Genomic DNA, 18,316 nt, shown 5'->3' with positions numbered 1-18,316 from the left:
CCTGCAAGTTTATCGATGAAACAGCATGAGTGTCTTGGAAGGACCCAAAAGACCGGTACTCTGTCTCTGGAAATACCAGTGTTTTCATAGCCTGTTTCACCATTGCTTATGCCCGCATAGAACTATACAACCTGCTAGACAGGTTGCAAGAGTGGTGCCTGTACCATGACACTGACTTGGTGATATTTGTGAAAAGGGAGGGTAACTGGAATCCTCCTCTGCGGGAAGAAAGGCCTGCATGAAAGTCAAAAGGTATTACCCTGAACGTAGCAAATTGTGTAAAGATCAACTTGGACAGTTTGAAAGATCTAGTTCTGGACTATTGCATGGGCCTATGAGAAAACCCCTCCAAAAAGATAGAGGTGCAGCAGCCCTCTATCATAAGGAACAAAAATCAGTGGCAAATAAAGACAAAAACCCTTAGGAAAAAACAGAAAGTTGTTTCCACCAAGAAGGTCCTAGGAGAAGGGTTTAAAACCCTGCCCTATGGCTTTAAAAATGGATCTGAGGTGGAAACAGCCCTTTTCTGCCATTCTTGTGGGGCCTAGCAACTGTGGGAAAAGTTACTTTATAAAAAATGTGTTGGATAATGCCAAACAAACATTGTCTGTTATGCCTGAGAGTATTGAATAACATGGCTATAAAAATCATTGCAAGATACACATGTCTGGGCTTGTTGAAACATGTTTTAAGCAAGGCTAGATATGCCCAAGAATTTAAATTTAGTTTTTACAAAATTCATCACCATCCAGTCAGTTTTGCACTAAGTCGTTAGAATACAATTTTAAAATCCAGTCAAAAGATAAACCCTTGCTATGATTATGTAAGAAAAACACGCTGTGATCGCTGCAGGCAACAGAGTGGGGGTCTTGTAGTTGTCTATTGTGAAACACATTGTCTGTGGCATTTTTGTTTAAAAATTTCATAATGCTTTAAGGAAACAACACGCTATTGGGGGGGTGGGTGCCCGTATGAGTCAAAAAACTCTCCACGGTTACACTTCGCCAGATACAACGTGAGCCAGCGTTCACCGGGTTGGTTATGTGGATACATGTTGACCACCAAACCTAAGGGTCTCTGAGACAGCTTGCTGCCAGGGAGCCAATCATAAGGGAATTCTTTTTTGTGTAAGAGGTCGTTGATGAGACACGTGAGAGCTGCACGGTGTCCATGTTCACATATAGTCAAGCAGAACATTTCTCCTCTGATTTATCTCTATGGCGTTGTCAAAAACCCCATACACAATCATATTGACTGTGACAGTTAAAGCCATCCCAAAACGTATTTCTGCTCTCAGGTTCCAGGTTTTAAACAGGGAACAGTGATTGGCGCATTCCTGGTCAGGAGACAGGTCAAAGGCAAACAAGGTGTAACTCCGTGCAAACTCCTCATGGTTGATTAACAGAGAACGATCTTTCACATCTTTACTAGCTGTCTGTACCAGATTCATGTAGTCTCTCACGCAGTGTTCTGCCTCGAAGTCAGTTGCAGAGGCTTGGTTACGGAATATTCCACCCATGCCAGCCCCATACATCCAGGAAGGGCCTATCCCACCTGGGCTTTGTAATAGTTCCTGTAGATGGTGGGGTCGCTGTAATTTTTTAGGATCGCCTAATGTTTTGCTTTTTAGAAACCTCGCTCTCTCCGGGCATACAGGTGCATCTTGATGATCACCTTGCCAAAGCAATACAAGACGTGGCTGTTCTGATCTGTCTTTAATTCGGTGGTAATGGTATCGATGTGGAGTTTTCTGACAGGAATGTAATGAGGTTTATCGTAGGTGATGGTGACAAACTGGTTGTTCCTTCCTCGGACAGGGACACAGTGCAACAGGGGAACAGAAAAGTCCCCCACAAACTCGTGTTCTACAATATCTGTGAACAGATGCAAGAAATTAAAAGCCCTGTGATGTCTGCTGAGAAGGGGAATTTTTGGACTCTGTGCTTGGGGCCCAAACCTAGAATGTTAGCTAGCTCCCCGCTGATAGAAAACATACAAGTAAAATCATGGATTTAAGACTAACTTTTCTACCCCCAGGGTCGTAGTTCATGACCACCTCAGGCGGTGTGGGATGACGAGCCACAGTACTGTTCATATGATCCAATAATTCGGGTATGGATGAGTAATAACCTTGTAGTAGGATAAACTCCATGCCACACCTGCAAAGGTGATTTCAAAAGGGGTGTCTTTGTTAGGTAAGGTAATAATTGGAGATATACCAATCTCCTAGAACTGGAAGGGACCTTGAAAGGTCATCAAGTCCAGCCCCCTGCCTTCACTAGCAGGACCAATTTTTGCCCCAGATCCCTAAGTGACCTCCTCAAGGACTGAACTCACAACCCTGGGTTTAGCAGGCCAATGCTCAAACCACTGAGCTATCCCTCCCCCCCAGTGTTGACAGTGTTCCAGCTGTGTGGGTATTGTATTTCCACTAACCCACCTCCCAGGCTCTCTGGAGATCCTAGGGCTTAATTAGCCATATTGTAAAGTTCAAGCTGGTGTTCTGAGGAAAAACTGCAGAGCTGGCATTGCTGGGCAACGTAATGTAGAACCCGCTGTCGCTCATTTTTCTCTCTCTCTGTCTTTGCAGGAGGAATCTTTGTTTGTTTGTTTTATCCATCTCTAAATGTCACAGAGTTGAGAAGCTTCCACCCAGCTGTTAAACTTATCGCCTCCCTCAACCACTTCACCAGTAGCTGCTTTTTTCTCCCTTTTCCTTTATCTGCTAGAACTTTTTCGATCCTGTAAATCCTGTCTTGTTTGGGGTTTACTTTTTGTAATTCTTCAGGGTAAAAAGATTCAGTAACTGTCTCACCCTCGTAATCTTTTAATCAGTATACAGGGCTCTGGCTCCTGGTTAAGGCTTCATCCACTATAAATAGGTCATCAGTAAATGTCTGTTCATAACCTTTTTCAAAGGCTCCTTTGACTTTATATAGTCTCACGTGGTCGCCTTTTCTAAAAGAGGCAACAACCGATTTTATTTTAAAACCATCTCTATAAACTGTTTTCCATATCTTCAGAGACTGTGAAGGATTAACATCAGCAGGTCTGGTACGTATAGTTCTGTGAAAGGTCCGGTTGTCATTCTTTATAAAGTCAGATAACACGTCAATGTAGCAAAAAGTGTTATGGGCTGTAAAATATCTCCACCTCCTCCACATCTTTTTAAAGTTCTGTTAAATTGCTCCACTACCCCTACGTTGACTTCATTATTAGTAACAAAATGGTGAACGCCGTGCTGTTTTAACAATCTGCTAAAAGGTTTGTTTAAAAATTCTTTCCACCGATAAGTTTGTAATTTTTGAGGCATGCGGCCTTCGCTAAAACTAGCTTTAAAGGCCTTGGATACCTCACCATTCATCTGGTCTTTTAGGCCTAAGGCCCAAGCATATTTGGATAGAATGTCTATCACCGTTAAAAAAACCAGGAGTACTTGTGGCACCTTAAAGACTAACAAATTTATTTAAGCATGAGCTTTCGTGAGCTACAGCTCACTTCTTCGGATGCATAGAATGGAACACACAGACAGGGGATATTTATACATACAGAGAACATGGAAAGGTGGAAGTATGCATACCAACAGGCAGAGTCTAATCAATTGAGATGAGCTATCGTTAGCAGGAGGAAAAAAACTTTTTGAAGTGATAATTAAGATGGCCCATAGAAGGTATGAGGAGAACTTAACATAGGGAAATAGATTCAATATTGAATATCAGGGCTAAAACAAAGTCTGAAGTTCTCAGGGGAATGCCTTCTCTCGGGGCATTCCTATTGGGGCGAATATTGAATCTATTTCCCTATGTTAAGTTCTCCTCACACCTTCTATGGGCCATCTTAGGCTATGGCTACACTTAAACTTCAAAGCACTGCCGCGGCAGCGCTTGCGCTAAGTGTAGTCAGCGCCAGCGCTGGGAGAAAACTCTCCCAGCGCTGTCCATACTCCACCTCCCTGTGGGGAATAGCGGACAGCGCTGGGAGCGTGGCTCCCCAGCGGGGGCTTTGACTACACTGGCGCTTGTAGCGCCAATTTGCAGCGCTGCAGAGGGTGTGTTTTCACACCCTGCTGCAGTGCTGCAAATTTGTAAGTGTAGCCAAGGCCTTAATTATCACTTCAAAAAGTTTTTTTCCTCCTGCTAACGATAGCTCATCTCAATTGATTAGACTCTGCCTGTTGGTATGCATACTTCCACATTTCCATGTTCTCTGTATGTATAAATATCCCCTGTCTGTGTGTTCCATTCTATGCATCCGAAGAAGTGAGCTGTAGCTCACGAAAGCTCATGCTTAAATAAATTTGTTAGTCTTTAAGGTGCCACAAGTACTCCTGGTTTTTTTTTGCGGATACAGACTAACACGGCTGCTACTCTGAAACCTATCACCGTTAAGATGTACTTAAAGCCTCTGTTGTGTTTGGAGAACCGGTGCACATCTACCAAATCTGCCTGCCATTGCATGTCCACATCTGAAACAATGGTCTTGTTTCTTTTAAAATGTATTTGAGCCAGTTTGTGTAAAGTGAAAAAATCTGATCTGAAAGCTAAGCTGTTACCTGTCTTCTATTTAAAGTTTTACTGTGCTTTTTGGCCACTCGAAAAAGAGGATTCCCCCACCAAAGCTCCCAGCTTCCCTGGGGATGTAATATATTTTCATTAACAGAGCTGTCTGTGGAGACAGGACTGTTCCTGGTACCGTCTTTTACTAACGCAAGTATGGAGGGGGATACAGTCACAGGGACACATTTAAATAAGTTTAATTAATTGCCTGGTTTAACACAACCTTTGACAGCCACCTGTAAAAATGGATGCCATGACCCCTACAACGAAGGACTCTGAGCTGGTTCATTCTTCTATTTTGTCCTTTTCCAGATTTTCCTCTTGAGATCTGCATCTCAGACAGGAGCAAAAACAGCTGATGCACGACAGGGCTACTGATGTGTAAGTTCTTAAAGGCCTCTTGAAAGGCATCATCGACCTGTTGAGAGATTTTCAGACAAAAGACAGTGTTAGCAACCCCCTGCTTGTTCTTAGATTTATGCAATGCCAAATCGATTTCTAATCCCATTATACCCCCATGATCGACCATCGCTTCTTAATCATTCATTTACCTGAGCAACGTCTTTCCCGTTCACCTTGTCCACCAGTGACTCCCCCAAGCCATGATCATCTTCCAACTTTGGGGGGGGGGGTCGTCACACTCATCAGGGTTCAGGGTCGGGTCCCGAGGTATCTATCAATGGTCGAGTCAAAGGGCCCTCCTCGGAACTGTAACTGCTATAGCGCTTTATCCATACAAGCCCAAAGGTCCTCAGGGCTAAAACAAAGTCTGAAGTTCTCAGGGGAGTGGTAAAGGAGTCCATGTCTCCTCTCAGCCTTTCCACAATTCATAAAACACGTCTTCTTGGTAAGAGATGGCCTCCTCTGCCCAGCGCTGGGACTTATGAAGTGATGTGCTGCACTCTGATTGGCAGAGGGCATTGGAAAGAGTTCTTAGAGGGGTCACACGACCCTCTTCTGGGAGGTTCACCCCTTCCGAGAACCTACCTTGTTTTGGTCAACTCTCCTCTTGGGGCAGTCCTCTGCAGCTGAAACCCATCGCAACTGGTAAAGGGTGGTGAGAGGAGTTCCTAGAGGGGTCACATGAAGCACTTCCGGATGGGTCACCCCACCCCAGAATTCCCCCCAGTTGGCCAAATCTCCTCTTGGAGTGATCCCCAGTGGCTGAAACCCATCCTGATCGGTAGATGGCAGTGGGAGGAGTTCTTAGAGGGGTCACACAAAGGACAGGTCACCTGCCCCGGAACTCCCCTTGATTGGTCAAGTCTTCCCTCGGGGCATTCCTATTGGGGCGAAACCCACCCTGATCGGTAGATGGCAGTGGGAGGAGTTCTTAGAGGGGTCACATGACACATCTTGCTGCCGGGGTCAAGGGGTGAGGTTAACATTTGATTGATGGTAGGGCCCTTATACCACTGGAGCGCCTTGTTCTGTTGGTCTCCGTTCTGCTTCATTCGCCAAGCGCTCGGCCAGGACAGATGTCACTTATGAGCTCAGTTGCCACCAGCTGGACAGTGGGACTTGGGTCTTTCTCTAGGACCTGGAGAGCTGAAATTACAGGAGGACATCACGTTAGTGAACAGACTGTCAAATCACAGCTAAGCGTGATCACAGAACCTTGAAGTACCTGAGCAGAATGATCACATGGAAAAATGTGAAACTGGGCTCAGTCCTTCTATTGGGGTGGAAAATACATGAGAGATGAATAGGCCTCACTTTTCATATAGTCACCTGTGCCTGAAATAGCTGGAGACTTATTACTTCTGAATACCACATGACAGCAGCTCTCCAATACAAACAAAGCTTTAGGGTCCCCCATTGGGTCCCTTCCACGCTCCTAACTGTGGGGAGACCCTGACTCTACCAGAAAGTCATCCACTCCGCTGCAAATGGAAGAAGGTCCATTGTTTCAATAGCTTCCACTTTTCAGTTATTTTCCAGCTCTATTCAGGAGCCACTGCCTGAGCTCAACTAAACCTGGAATTTAACACAGGCCAGGTCCAAGCTGGTTTGCATGATACAGGGCACCTACTGGAAGCAAAATTGCTGGTGGGAAATTTGGGGTAGCAGAAAGTGGCTACTTCTTACTTGGGGAGTCCACAGAGAGCCAATAAAGCCCAAAGTGTGGAGAGCACTGGCTGGGGAGGGGGCATTGCCAGGACAACCAGGAGATGCACTGACTCATATCACACCTTCTGCAGCTTCCTCCTTCAGGGGAAATTAAGGCTGACTTTCTACTGGGCAAGAGTGAATTTGTCCTTTGATGTGTGGCTGATGCACTTTGCACCAGTGGTATCAGTTACTGCTGCTTGTCAGCTAAATTCCTTTATAACTCATTAATGAGCAGGACTTCAGCTGTATTTATCACTTACACATCAGCAGATGTTCCAGGTCCAGCCATTTCATACGCTGAGTGTCTGTGTGTTCCAGGATGATGCCTAAATACACAATGTCAAATAAATAACAACAATAACAATAAAACCTTCCCTTGTTGAGTGCAAAGTGATATTAGCAGCCCCTAGACAGGTCTTTGGGGTCTCCTACTGTGGGCCTAAGGGTGAGCTGTGGGCAAGAGGATGCTAGAGCAGTTTAGAGTCCACACTGAAGAGAATGAGAGAGAGACATTTTTTAAAAAGAATGTTTACATAAAACCCATTTGCTTGATGAAACAGTCTGTGCTCCTCTTGCCACTGCAGTCAGTTATTGGAGACATACTAAGATAGTGTTTGGTCTAGTGGTCTGAGCAAAGGACTGGGGCCAGGAATAAGCGAGTTCTAAGCAGGGATCTCACAAGGTGACTGATAGGTGAGCCCCAATGCCTGCCTGTCTCACATGGGTGTGCTAGGGAGAAGAGGCCACAGGGCCAAACAGGAGGAACCTAATGCTTCCTTGACAAGGTGCTGTGGCCAGGAAGGTGAAACAGCAGGCGCTATGGGGAGGTGGGCTGCTTGCCCCCCAGTGATGAAGTCGCAGTGAGGAGCACTGAACAGCACTGGGTAGGTCTGCACTTTGAGCTAGGGGTATCACACCCAGTTCAATGGGACGGGCCCACACTAGCTCTGACAGCGCTAGCATTAGAATGTAGCTAAGGCAGCACAAGCCGTGGGAGGAGCAGCCACTGTGAGAATAGACTTTGGGGTTTGGATGGGATCATACTTGGGGTGGTTAAACCTCCTGCTGCTCCTGCCGCCGCAGCTACTCTCTATTTTTAGCACAAAGGGCTAGTGCGGGTGTGTCTCATCAAGATGGGAATTATACCCCCAGCTCAAAGTGTAACCATGCCCTACGTGACAGTGTCCCAGGCACTACTACGAAATGACTGCACCGTGCTTCCCCTGCAACAATCCCGAAGCACTTTATAGCAACTAATGAATTCCTCCGACCACCATCCTGGAGAGGTAGGGACATTAACATCTCCATCTATGGGTGGGAAGCTGAGGCACAGAGAGATTAATGGCAGCTCAGTGCTGCACAGTGGGATTTTTTCTGTCTCCCTCAATGGGAATATCAAAAGGGACACTGGGCATCATCTCTCACCAGCTAAGTTGGCGGCACCTGCCCGGATCCCTTCCCAGCTGCTACTGAAGGACGCGATGGTTGTGCTGTACAAGTTCTCCAGCAGTTCTGCATTTTCTTTGGCCTAGAGGAAATCAGGGACACATGAGCTCTCTCTGGCTAGAAGTGCCCTTTGACTGCCAGCACATGCTTTTATGAACCACAGGTAAATAAGAGCAAGAACAGGTGGCTGGGTAGAAGTGGAAAAAATGGGAATCTGGGGCAGATTTACATTTCCCATCACCCTCCAGTCAATAATCTCCTACAGTTCAACAGCTCACTCACAAGGTGTCTGCAAATGTCCATCTGGAGCTCTTCAGGCTTCAGCTCGGCTCTGCCACCAAGGTGCTTATTGATCGCATGTTGGAGTCTCTTCAGTCCCAAAAACGGGAAACAGAGGTGAAATGTAGCTCTGCATTCCTGAAAAAGAGCATCACACCATTGACTTGTTCCCTACCGAGTGCTATGTTCAGTCAAAGGGAACTCATCTGCGTGACTGCTCATCTATTCCAGGACAAAAAAGGATTCATCTGGATGTGACTGGCAGAAACATGCAGGAATGACTAATAGAGGGGAGAGCTTCCACTGAAACCTGGAGGTAGCATCAATGTCTTTTGGGAACAGATATACCGATGAAAGCTGCTTCACCAGGCACAGCTGTGGTCTCTCCTCTGTTCTGGGGAGGCAGGGGCCTGGGGTGAAGAGTCAGACAGGAACAGAGACCTGTAGGGGTCAGACCCATGACCTATCCTGGATTCTGGTGAGGCAGCCATGGACCAACCTGGCTGGAAGTGACTCAGCAGGAGGGCAATGAACTGAGGGGAGAATTTGGGCCTCCACAACAAGCAGGAATAGCAGTGCTCCCCTGGCACTGGGAGGAAGATTCCTTTGCCTTAGTAAATAAGTCACTGTTGGTCTTACCATTGAAACCTCGGGGCTTGGGTCTTGCAGGTGCAGCAGAAGTATGACCCAGCTCTTTCGAACCTGCTCAGCGAAATAGGCCTTCCATTTTTTCTTTGTCAACTGAGCCAGGATGCCAAATAGGACAAAGGCCACTGAGCGAAGACCATCATTCTCCTACAGCCAAGAAAGCCCCACAACTTGGTAAGTAAGGGACAATCCCATCACGCACCTCACACAGCCGTCTCTTCTACGCTAAAGTAGAGTGATTGCAACTACAGCTAGTCAGATAAACTTTAATTAACCAATTTTTATTCGAATTTTCTGATTCATGAATATATTTTAGAGACAGTTCAATTTTGATGAAATTCCTCCAGAAGCCAGGCAGGGTCCTTAGAAACCTGCCTGGTGTCTTGCCAGTACACCCATCCAGCTCCTTGGCAGCCAATCTAGCAGGCTGACTGGGATCATAGGCTTCCAGGCTCCCAGCTTTGGGGGGAAGGATAGCTCAGTGGTTTGAGCATTGGCCTGCTAAACCCAGGGTTGTGAGTTCAGTCCCTGGGGGGCCATTTTGGGAACTGGGATAAAAAGCTGAGGATTGGTCCTGCTTTGAGCAGAGGGTTGGACTAGATGACCTCCTGAGGTCCCTTCCAATTCTATGACCCTGGGGGTCCTAGCTCTCAAATTTGCAACTCCCTGGCACCTCTAGCTCCCAGAGTTTCCTGGGTTCCCAGCACCAGGATAGTCTGAGAGCAGACTGCCCCGGGCCAAGGCTTCCAACAGAGCTAGGTTGTGAATAGTAATTCTGTTTCACAAGGAGTTCTGAAGTTTGGGGGAGGGGTTCCCACAAATAGGAACAAAACCAAAATTTGAAATCTCAAAAATTCTCTGCAAAACAGAATTATCATTCCAACCCTCTCACATAAAAACGGTATAGAGCAGGCCCAACACTTTCTATTGCACTCTGTAACCCCCTTTTCATGGTTATCTAGCTACCTAATCTAGTATTCAGACTTTCTTTGAGGTTCTCAGTGGCAATCAAGAACAGAAGGGTGAGACTGTGGGAGCAGGGATGTCATACCCGTCCTCCTAATGTTCTCCTCCTCCATAAAATACTTCCCTTCCCTGGGGCCTAAAATCTCTGCACTCTGACATGAGCAATGCCCAGGGAGTCCACATCACACATCGTAAATCGAGTCTAATCAAGATCGGTTGAACTGGGGTTGGAGAGTTCTGTTCACATACATCGTCAAAGTAGGCCCGGATCTGTTCGGTGAGGTCTTTGAAGGAAGAACCAATGTCCTTCTCTTTCAGCTCCTTCAGGACTTTGGCCAGTGCTTTCATGCTCTCACCAATCACTTCAGAACTGAAAACGTCATGTAAGGCCCCGATCAGTATGTCCAGAAGAAACTTCTTGTATTTTTTCACCTGTACAAACATACGACATTAAAGAAAACTTATCACTGATCACACTTCTAAGAACTTTTCTTTAGCAGTTATGAAGCTGTGGGAATTTCATCAACCCTCTCTCCCTCCTGAGATCTATAGCTATATTTCAGACCAGGTGCTAACTACAATGAGCCAAACTCGGTAACATAATACACGTGCATAATCCTATTATTAGATTTCTAGTTACTTAGATTCCAAGGCCAAAAGGGTTCATTGTGATTATCCGGTCTGACCTCCTGCATAACATAGAACTTCTCCGAAATAGTCTCTGAACTAGAGTACATCTTTTAGAAAAACATCCAATCTTGATTTTAAAATTGCTAGTGACCGAAAATCCACCACAACAACTTTTGGTAAATTGTTCCAATGATTAATTAAAATTACTATTAAAAATGTACGCCTTATTACCAGTCTGAATTAATCTAGCTTCCTTTTTCTCCATTGAATCTTGTTATACCATTGTTTGCTAATGTGAAGAACCCATTATCAAAATTTGTTCCCCATGTGAGTAGTTATAGACTGTCCTCAAGTCACTCCTTAACCTTCTCTTTGTAAAGCTAAATAGATTGAGCTCCTTGAGTCTATCACTAAAGGTATATTTTCCAATCCTTTGATAGTTCTTGTGACTCTTCTCTGAATCCTCTCTAATTTATCAGCATCCTTCTTGAATTGTGGACATCTGATCTGGACACAGCATTCCAGCAGCACTCACATGAGTGCCATATTCAGAGGGAAAATAACTTCTTTACTCTTCTTCAAGATTCCTCTATTTATGCCTCCAAGGATCATTTCAATCCTTTTGGCCACAACTTCGCATTGGGAGCTTATGTTCAACTGATTATCTGCCATGGCTCAAGTTTTTTCTCAGCATCATTGTTCCCTGGGATAGAGACTCCCGTCCTGTAAGTATGGCCTGCATTTTTTGTTCCTAGATGTATACATTTACATATGGTTACATTAAAGTGCACATTGTTTGCTTATGCCCAGTTTACCAAAGGATCCAGCTTGCTCTGTATTGACTGCAAAAAAGGTGACTAGGGTATGGGAGAGAGCAGAATTTGGCCTAGTGCATTGTGTGCAACCTCTGTAAACTCTGAGCAATTATTTCCTTGGATTCTCTACTTATGTTGCATCCTATTCAGTATTCTCTCATACCTTCACAGGCGCCCCATCGACTATATTTCCCAGGCCTCTTACAGCCATCTGACGGACAATGCTGTTCCTATCCTGTGACCTTTCTTCCAAGATGCGCAAGACACTCTTAAGCAACTTCTTCTCCCTGAGCATGGGATCAGTCATTAGCTGAAATAAAATCAACATGTCCATTAGCACCAATATGATCCTTAAGATTGGGAATAGAATTTGAGCCGGCATAGAATACACTAAAAACAACAAGGAGTCCTCCTATAGCCACAGTCTTGTGGATACAGACTAATATGGCTACCCCTCTGATACGTGGCACATAACACACTAACTTTATCATTCCACACAAATGAGAAATGTCTTGAAAACATGCAGCTTTCCTTTTGGGCACTATAATAGGGATCCACTCACCTCTTGAGAGCCCCTTAGTGGCCAGGTCTGGTACCACAGTCCTTTTCTCACCCCTGGTGCACCCTGCCAGCTGACCTCAGTGAGTCTTCTGTGGCTCAGGCCTCTGGCTAAGTCCCAAAGTCCAAATGAACCCCTTCTGGGCTAGTCAAGAACAGTCCCATTGCCCTCACTAGGGTCTCCAGCCCCAACTCTGGGTCCTTGAAATTCTGCTCTTTGTTCAAGCTCTCCGTAAGCATTGTCCCCTTCCTGGGGCTTATGCCACTGTAAGTGGTAGGGGATCCAAGGCCTGCCCATAACTCTGAGTTCAAAACCATGGACCCTGTAAACAGTAGTTAGGCACCGCTTGATTTCAGTTCATTGTTGCTTTTTCCTACCAGCCACTTTTAGCTTCACCCTCACCTCAAGGTTCAAGTTCTTAAGGACTCTCTTCCTGCAAACCCAACTTAAGCAAATGCTGCCAGAATCAAACTCTGGCAATCCCTGGAATTTCTGTGGCCAGAGAGCAGCATCGTTTCTTGCCCTCCAGTTCCTGGCAGGAACTGACCTGCTAAGGCCCTGCAGCTCCTTTTAGCTGAGCCTGATGGGCTCCGATTGGCTGCTCATGAGGCCTCTCTAGACAGACCCAGATTTGTGGCTCTTTTCCTGGGGCAGGGTGCAGTAGGACCATGGGGCCTCTTGTAAGGAGCCTCAAAGCCCAGGAACAGCCCATCCCAGACACAGATCGATTGTTTTCCTTAGAACCAGATGAGCCCCTAAGATAGTTACTTAGCATAAGTGGAAATATGATGCAGATGTTAGAAGAGGGCTGTAGAAAGGGAGGATGGTCCAGCAGTTAACACACTTGTCTAGGACTTAGGAGACCCAGGTTCAAATTCCTGCTCCCTCAAAGACTTCCTGGGTGATCTTGGCAAATCACTTAGCCCTTCTGTGCATCAGCTCCCTGCCTGTAAAATAGGAATAATAGTGCTTCCCTACCTCCCAGGAGTGTTGTGGGGATACATACATACATAAATGAGTTTTGAGGTACTCAGATACAATAGTCATGAGAACCTAAGACAGATGTGAATGTATTTGTATGTTGCTTGTTTTATAGTATTAGGACACTAGGTTCATTCCGAAGATCTGCTGAGTGAAACCAAAACCAGGAGCTGTTGGTTAGTATCAGCACTGGGACTTGGCAGAAGAGGTCCAGTACTTCAAACTCTGTCTGTATCTCTCTCAGCCAGCACCTGTGGTTGTGTAGCTAGTATAGGCAATGACAGCAATACAAATATCAGCGAGAGAATGACTCCGAAAGGTAGAATGAAGTTCCTTGTCAGGTTTCCATATAAAGGGGGAACCAGTCTACTATCTAAAATGACAGTTACTCCTATGAACTGAACTGTACAACTCCTTAAAAGAAAGGCAAACAGACAGTGGTCTAATGGTGAAACTGCTCTTCGGAGCCCTGTGTCTTACCTGGGCAAGGAAAGCTGTGCCGGTGATTCGGAAGTTTTCCATTGGGGAATTCACCCAGGGGAGGAGGCTCTGGATGATCTCAAGGGTTATTAGTCCAAATCTTAGCAGACCACTGGAAGGCAAAAAACCACTTATGGGGTCGATTGCACACTTCAAAAACTCCGCTGCTCTGAGCAGACAGCTCTGATATCTATGGGTGGGAGCTGTGTGTTTCCACCCAGGGCACCCCCCACAAAGCTATAAACTGGAGGTTCCCTCTCAGCCACTCTATTTGCTACTGATTCCCAAGGATAAAATCATGCCTCTTAGATCTCTTACCTCACCAGCAGACACACTCCCTCATGGTGAGTCTGGGGGTTTTCAAGCAGAATCCATGTTTTCTGCGTCCCAAGCACTCTCACCAGTCTCTCATTCCTAGCTTTGGAAAGCACAGATTCTAACGCTTGGACAGAAAACCTGGGGAAAGAGAGGCACAGAACTGCAGCAATCGGTAGGAAGGTGCAGCCTGAACAGAGTCAGGAAGCCCAGGTTACTTGTCAGGTCTGCTGTTCATCGACAGTTCATCCACTGGCAATATCCTGGACACCAGTGTCCCTGGAAGGACTTGATGCCAGGAGGTATGTTTCTGTCTAATACATCTCATATAACTAGTTTTGCTAGGGACAAAATTTTGCAGTCATTTTTCACTTTCTGCAAGGAGTATGGATACTAGCAGAGTACAAGGATATAAAAAAGATACACGATCAGGACCCAAAAACTGGGGGGCATAGAATGTGGTGATCATTAGTGGATATTTTGGGGTTGTATCTCCAGATATGAGGTGACAGAGTGCTGAGGGTATGCACTTGAGTCAGCACTCTGGTCACTATTAGTACTAATTCAGTTCCTTACAGAAAGCCTAATTGGACAGAGGTGTAGCTGATTACGAGGTCAGATTGGGGCTAGTGAGTCATGGAACCAATCATTCCATTAACAGGGAAACTGTATAAAAGGACATGGGCAGGAGCCCTTTGAGGGGAACAGACAGAGAAAGAAACTTGGGTGACCAGATATCCCGATATTTGGGGCTTTTTCTTATACAGGTGCCTATTACCACCCACCCCCTGTCCTGATTTTTCACACTTGCTGTCTGGTCACCCAAAGAGAAACAGAAAGACAAAAGCTGGGAGAGCCTGACAAAGTGAGCTCTCTGAGTGGAAACACCTTCCCCATTTTGGAGAAGAGTTTAGAAAGTTGAGATACAAGATAAAGGTGCTATGTATTGGTAGGGGGATTAAATAGACTTCACGTTGGTGTTTACAAGCAAGAAAGTCTCAACGTGGTCTGTGTTTGTAGAAGATGTGGGGGTGCAACACCCTCTCTGTCACAGCTGGGGCTCATCAGGGATTTCCTGTTATCTATGCAAATAGAGAGCCTGCTGGAGAAGCCGGGTAGAGGTCTGGCAGTCCAGGTGATGGAGGAACACACTGAAATGGGTGGTGAAGCAGCAAGGAGAAGTCTAGAACAGGGTTCTCAACCTTTCTGTTTCTGAGCCTCCTCTCACCTCAACAAGCTATAAATACTCCATGGCCCACTCCCAGGCCTCTGCCCTGCCAGGCATCAGAGTTTGGGGCTCCTGGCTCTAGATTTTAACTCCACAGGGTGCAGGGGCTGGGGCTTTAGTGCAGGTGCTGGGCCTCAGGGCTCCAGCCTGGCTGGGCTCAGAGATTCAGCTTTCTGCCCTAAGCCCCAGCTAGTCTACTGCCAGCCCTGCTTGGCGGACCCCCTAAAACCGGCCCGGTTGAGAACTGCTGGTGTAGAAGACCCCACAGACCTTCTAACAATCCCACCAGGCAGAAAAACAGCCTTTGCTTGCCTGGTAGGTTTAACAGCAAAAGAGCCTTCAGGAATTTATACAGGAACAAGCCCAGGTCTGGCAACAACTCCTCCAAAGTCTGGCAAGTCCTGTGACAGGAAATGGAAACCAGGCACAGGAGATCAGACTCTGTAAAATGGGACCTGCGAACAACCCTGATCTGGTTTTGGTTACTCTTAAAGGAGCAGCGGTGAGACCTCACAAGGACAGAACAATGTGGGCCTTTCGACTGACACCCCATTTAACCGGGGAAGCACATATATGGCTCTTAGTGATTAGCGGGCAAGAGATTAGGACGTGATTAAGGCAGCCATGCTGGACGAGGTGGGGCCTGTCCACAGAAAAGTACTGCCAGAAATGGAGAGTTCAAAGATGGATTGAGGGATTAGGCCTCTGTGCATTTGCATAGAAATTGAAAGATTGGACCACTTACTGGTAAGGCCACATACTCAAACTGTGGGGGAGATCATGGACTGCATGATTCTGGAAGTTTCTTCAGAGTCACCCTGAGCATACCTGAGTATAGGTTACGTGGCACCAGCCAGTTAATCTGGACCCGCAGTTAAAATTACAGAGGAATTTGCAGAGGCGGACATTCCCAGAGTGAGTCAGTGGTTTAAGGGGCTAAAAGATCACTAAAAGATTGCCATATGAGTCTCAAATAAAAGCTCATGTCACCAATATCATTGTGAAACACATCTACAGATGCTGTGTAAAGAGCCATGTCTATGCATTGAAAATTACATTCTTATGATCTGTGTCTAGGGACTAGTCACCAGGAAAGGTGAAAAATGGTTTTCTTTAAGGCAAGAAATGTTTCTCCATCTGTTTGTTTACATGTAAATTAAGCATGTAGGGTTCACATTCAGTTCAGGACTGTGAGAACTTCAAAGAAAGAAAAGTAACAGGAAGGAGACAGGGAGTGGGGACCCAATTTTGGGGTACACCTCAAAGGTTTGCTCTAGTATATTTGGGGGACAAAGAAGACACCCTGGCATCTTTCACTTAGGAAGTAGATGGACAGCGGGGTCACTATCAGGCTTGGTTGAGAACGTTGGGTGAGAAACATCTTTAGACAGGAGGTTAACCTGTTGGGTAAGTTTAGTCTCTAGGACCATGTTATGATTTCATTTGATATGTAACCATTTTTTGCTTGCATTCTTTCTCACTGTCACTGGAAATTCTGTTCTTTGACCATCTCTGTTCTTGTTTGCACTATAAATATATCTAAGTGCTGTGTGTTTTGCACTATAGAGTATAAGTAATAAAGTATAAAGTACAGAGTCTAAAGTATAAGAAGTAAACTGGTGTGTACTGTTCCATAGGGAACAGCACGCCCGGTAATTCTGTGGGTGTTCAGTGGATAAAGGTCTGGACACTATACGGAACGGTCAGAAGACTCGGGGGTTGGTGTGTGCCTATCACTAACCTGTACAAAGAGACTGGGGTCTGAGGAGGCCTGGATGGCAGTGCTTGTTTTGCCAGAGCCTGGTCATTTTAGGGAACTGACCCACAGCAGACACAGACAAGATTTCCTCACTCTAAGGGCAGGCAATGGTAAGGTGCCTCATAACCCTGGAAATTCCTGGGGAGTGTCACACAACTCTATTGGAATTCTTTGTTTCTCTCCCTTCCTTCTAATTACCGGCAAGGGTTGCCCTCAGTATGTTGTTGGTCTTTTTGGAATAGGCTCCAGCTGCTTATCCTTGGCAAAGGCATCTTTTGTCCTGAGGTTCGGCTGACCTGCTGCAGGAGAACAGGAAACAACTCTGGGAGCAGCTCCTGCACAGCTTTGCTCGACTGCTGTGCTGACACCACCTCAGAGATGGCACATGTTGCCTGAAAGGAGAGCATGGTAAAAAATGAGGAGATCTCCCAACACCATCACACCCTCTCTCCCCTTCTGATATCAGCTGTACTGAATTTTCACTTCTGCCGGTAACTTGAATGACTGCAAGCAACTCCCTTAACTCATGGCTCAGTTTCCCACATCTGTAAAAATGTGTATGACCTACCAAGGCATGTTGTGAGTCCTAAGGAATATTTGCAAAGCACTGTGAGCAACCTGGTTCAAAGACTCTCTAATTGCCAGATGTTATTAAGTAAATCAGCCACATACTCTAAAACTGCGTATTTGTTCCACAGACAGCAGAGCTGGACTCAGGGAAACAGTACATCAGAGGAGAAGTGCCCACACAGCAATATTCTACCACACTTCTAGCTTTCCATCAGCAGGATTGTCACAGGGCAGAGGAAAGCCTGAAAGGCGTGTCTGTCATCTAACTTACTGAGAGAGGTTCAGCAGCTGCCAAATGCCTGTCAGTTTCAGTCTCTGAGGTGATGCTTTCTTCTTGGCTTGTTGACGTCTTTATTTTGTCTCTGAGGACCTGTAGGACCTGAGTGGCAAGCAAGGGGTCTCCCCCCAGAGATCTCCACAGCTCACTGGTGTAACTGCAATTTAACAGAAGTTACATGTGACCCCTGGACACTTTTGTGGCTCAGACTGAATGCGTCCTATTTAAGTAAAGACCAACTTTTCTCCTTGCCTATGAGGAGAAAGTTAGGAGCACTGTCCTCCTTTAACGCTCCTCCTGTTTAAATATTGAGTTTCCAGTTACAGAACTAGGTTAAGTGACCTAGTCTTACTGCAGCCTAACCATTAATACTAGACTTCGAAGGACAGGACACAGAGCGCCAATCTCAGTTCCTGTTTTCCCACTTCCCAGTAAATATGGAATCCTGAGCATGTGGCTCCCAAAGATCCAGGGTTTGGAAGGCAAGTGGATGAAAGAAAAGCCACATTTCTACTAACTGGACATACAATTATGAGAACGAATATTCATGGCCATCCTAGTTCCCTTCACAAAGGGTGTCCCTACCCTCTGTTTGCCAGAAGCTGGGACTGGGCAACAGGGGATGGATCATTTGACAGTTACCTGTTCTGTTCATTCCCTCTAGGACATGTGGCACTGGCCACTGTCGGAAGACA

The 18,316-nt window shown here is 45.9% G+C and overlaps 1 protein-coding gene across 1 annotated transcript; it reads right to left on the bottom strand.

Annotated features, from left to right (window-relative positions):
* Nucleotides 1-5,798: 5,798 nt before the first annotated feature.
* Nucleotides 5,799-8,807, bottom strand: LOC120394953 (maestro heat-like repeat-containing protein family member 1). Its single transcript, XM_039519138.1, has 4 exons — nucleotides 8,397-8,807; nucleotides 8,094-8,196; nucleotides 6,929-6,994; nucleotides 5,799-6,104 (listed from the first exon to the last, which is right to left on the bottom strand). The coding sequence occupies exons 1-4, from the start codon at nucleotides 8,415-8,417 to the stop codon at nucleotides 6,007-6,009; spliced, it is 288 nt and encodes a 95-aa protein (XP_039375072.1). The 5' UTR covers nucleotides 8,418-8,807; the 3' UTR covers nucleotides 5,799-6,006.
* Between the last annotated feature and the right edge of the window lie 9,509 nt (nucleotides 8,808-18,316).

The sequence above is a fragment of the Mauremys reevesii genome, linkage group 1, assembly GCF_016161935.1.
Source record: "Mauremys reevesii isolate NIE-2019 linkage group 1, ASM1616193v1, whole genome shotgun sequence".
NCBI classification, from domain to species: domain Eukaryota; kingdom Metazoa; phylum Chordata; order Testudines; family Geoemydidae; genus Mauremys; species Mauremys reevesii.
The sequence above is the reverse complement of the archived record's forward strand: the minus strand, read 5'-3'. Positions and strand labels throughout refer to the sequence as shown.

Bases quoted from the DNA above. Each gene is read 5' to 3' on its own strand.
- LOC120394953 (XM_039519138.1), bottom strand. From the start codon at position 8,417: ATGGACATTTGCAGACACCTT. The intron at 8,197-8,396 runs GTGAGTGAGCTG...GATTTCCTCTAG, and splicing joins TGGACATTTGCAGACACCTT to GCCAAAGAAAATGCAGAACT. The intron at 6,105-6,928 runs GTAAGTGATAAA...CTGTAATTTCAG, and splicing joins CCTGGAACATCTGCTGATGT to CTCTCCAGGTCCTAGAGAAA.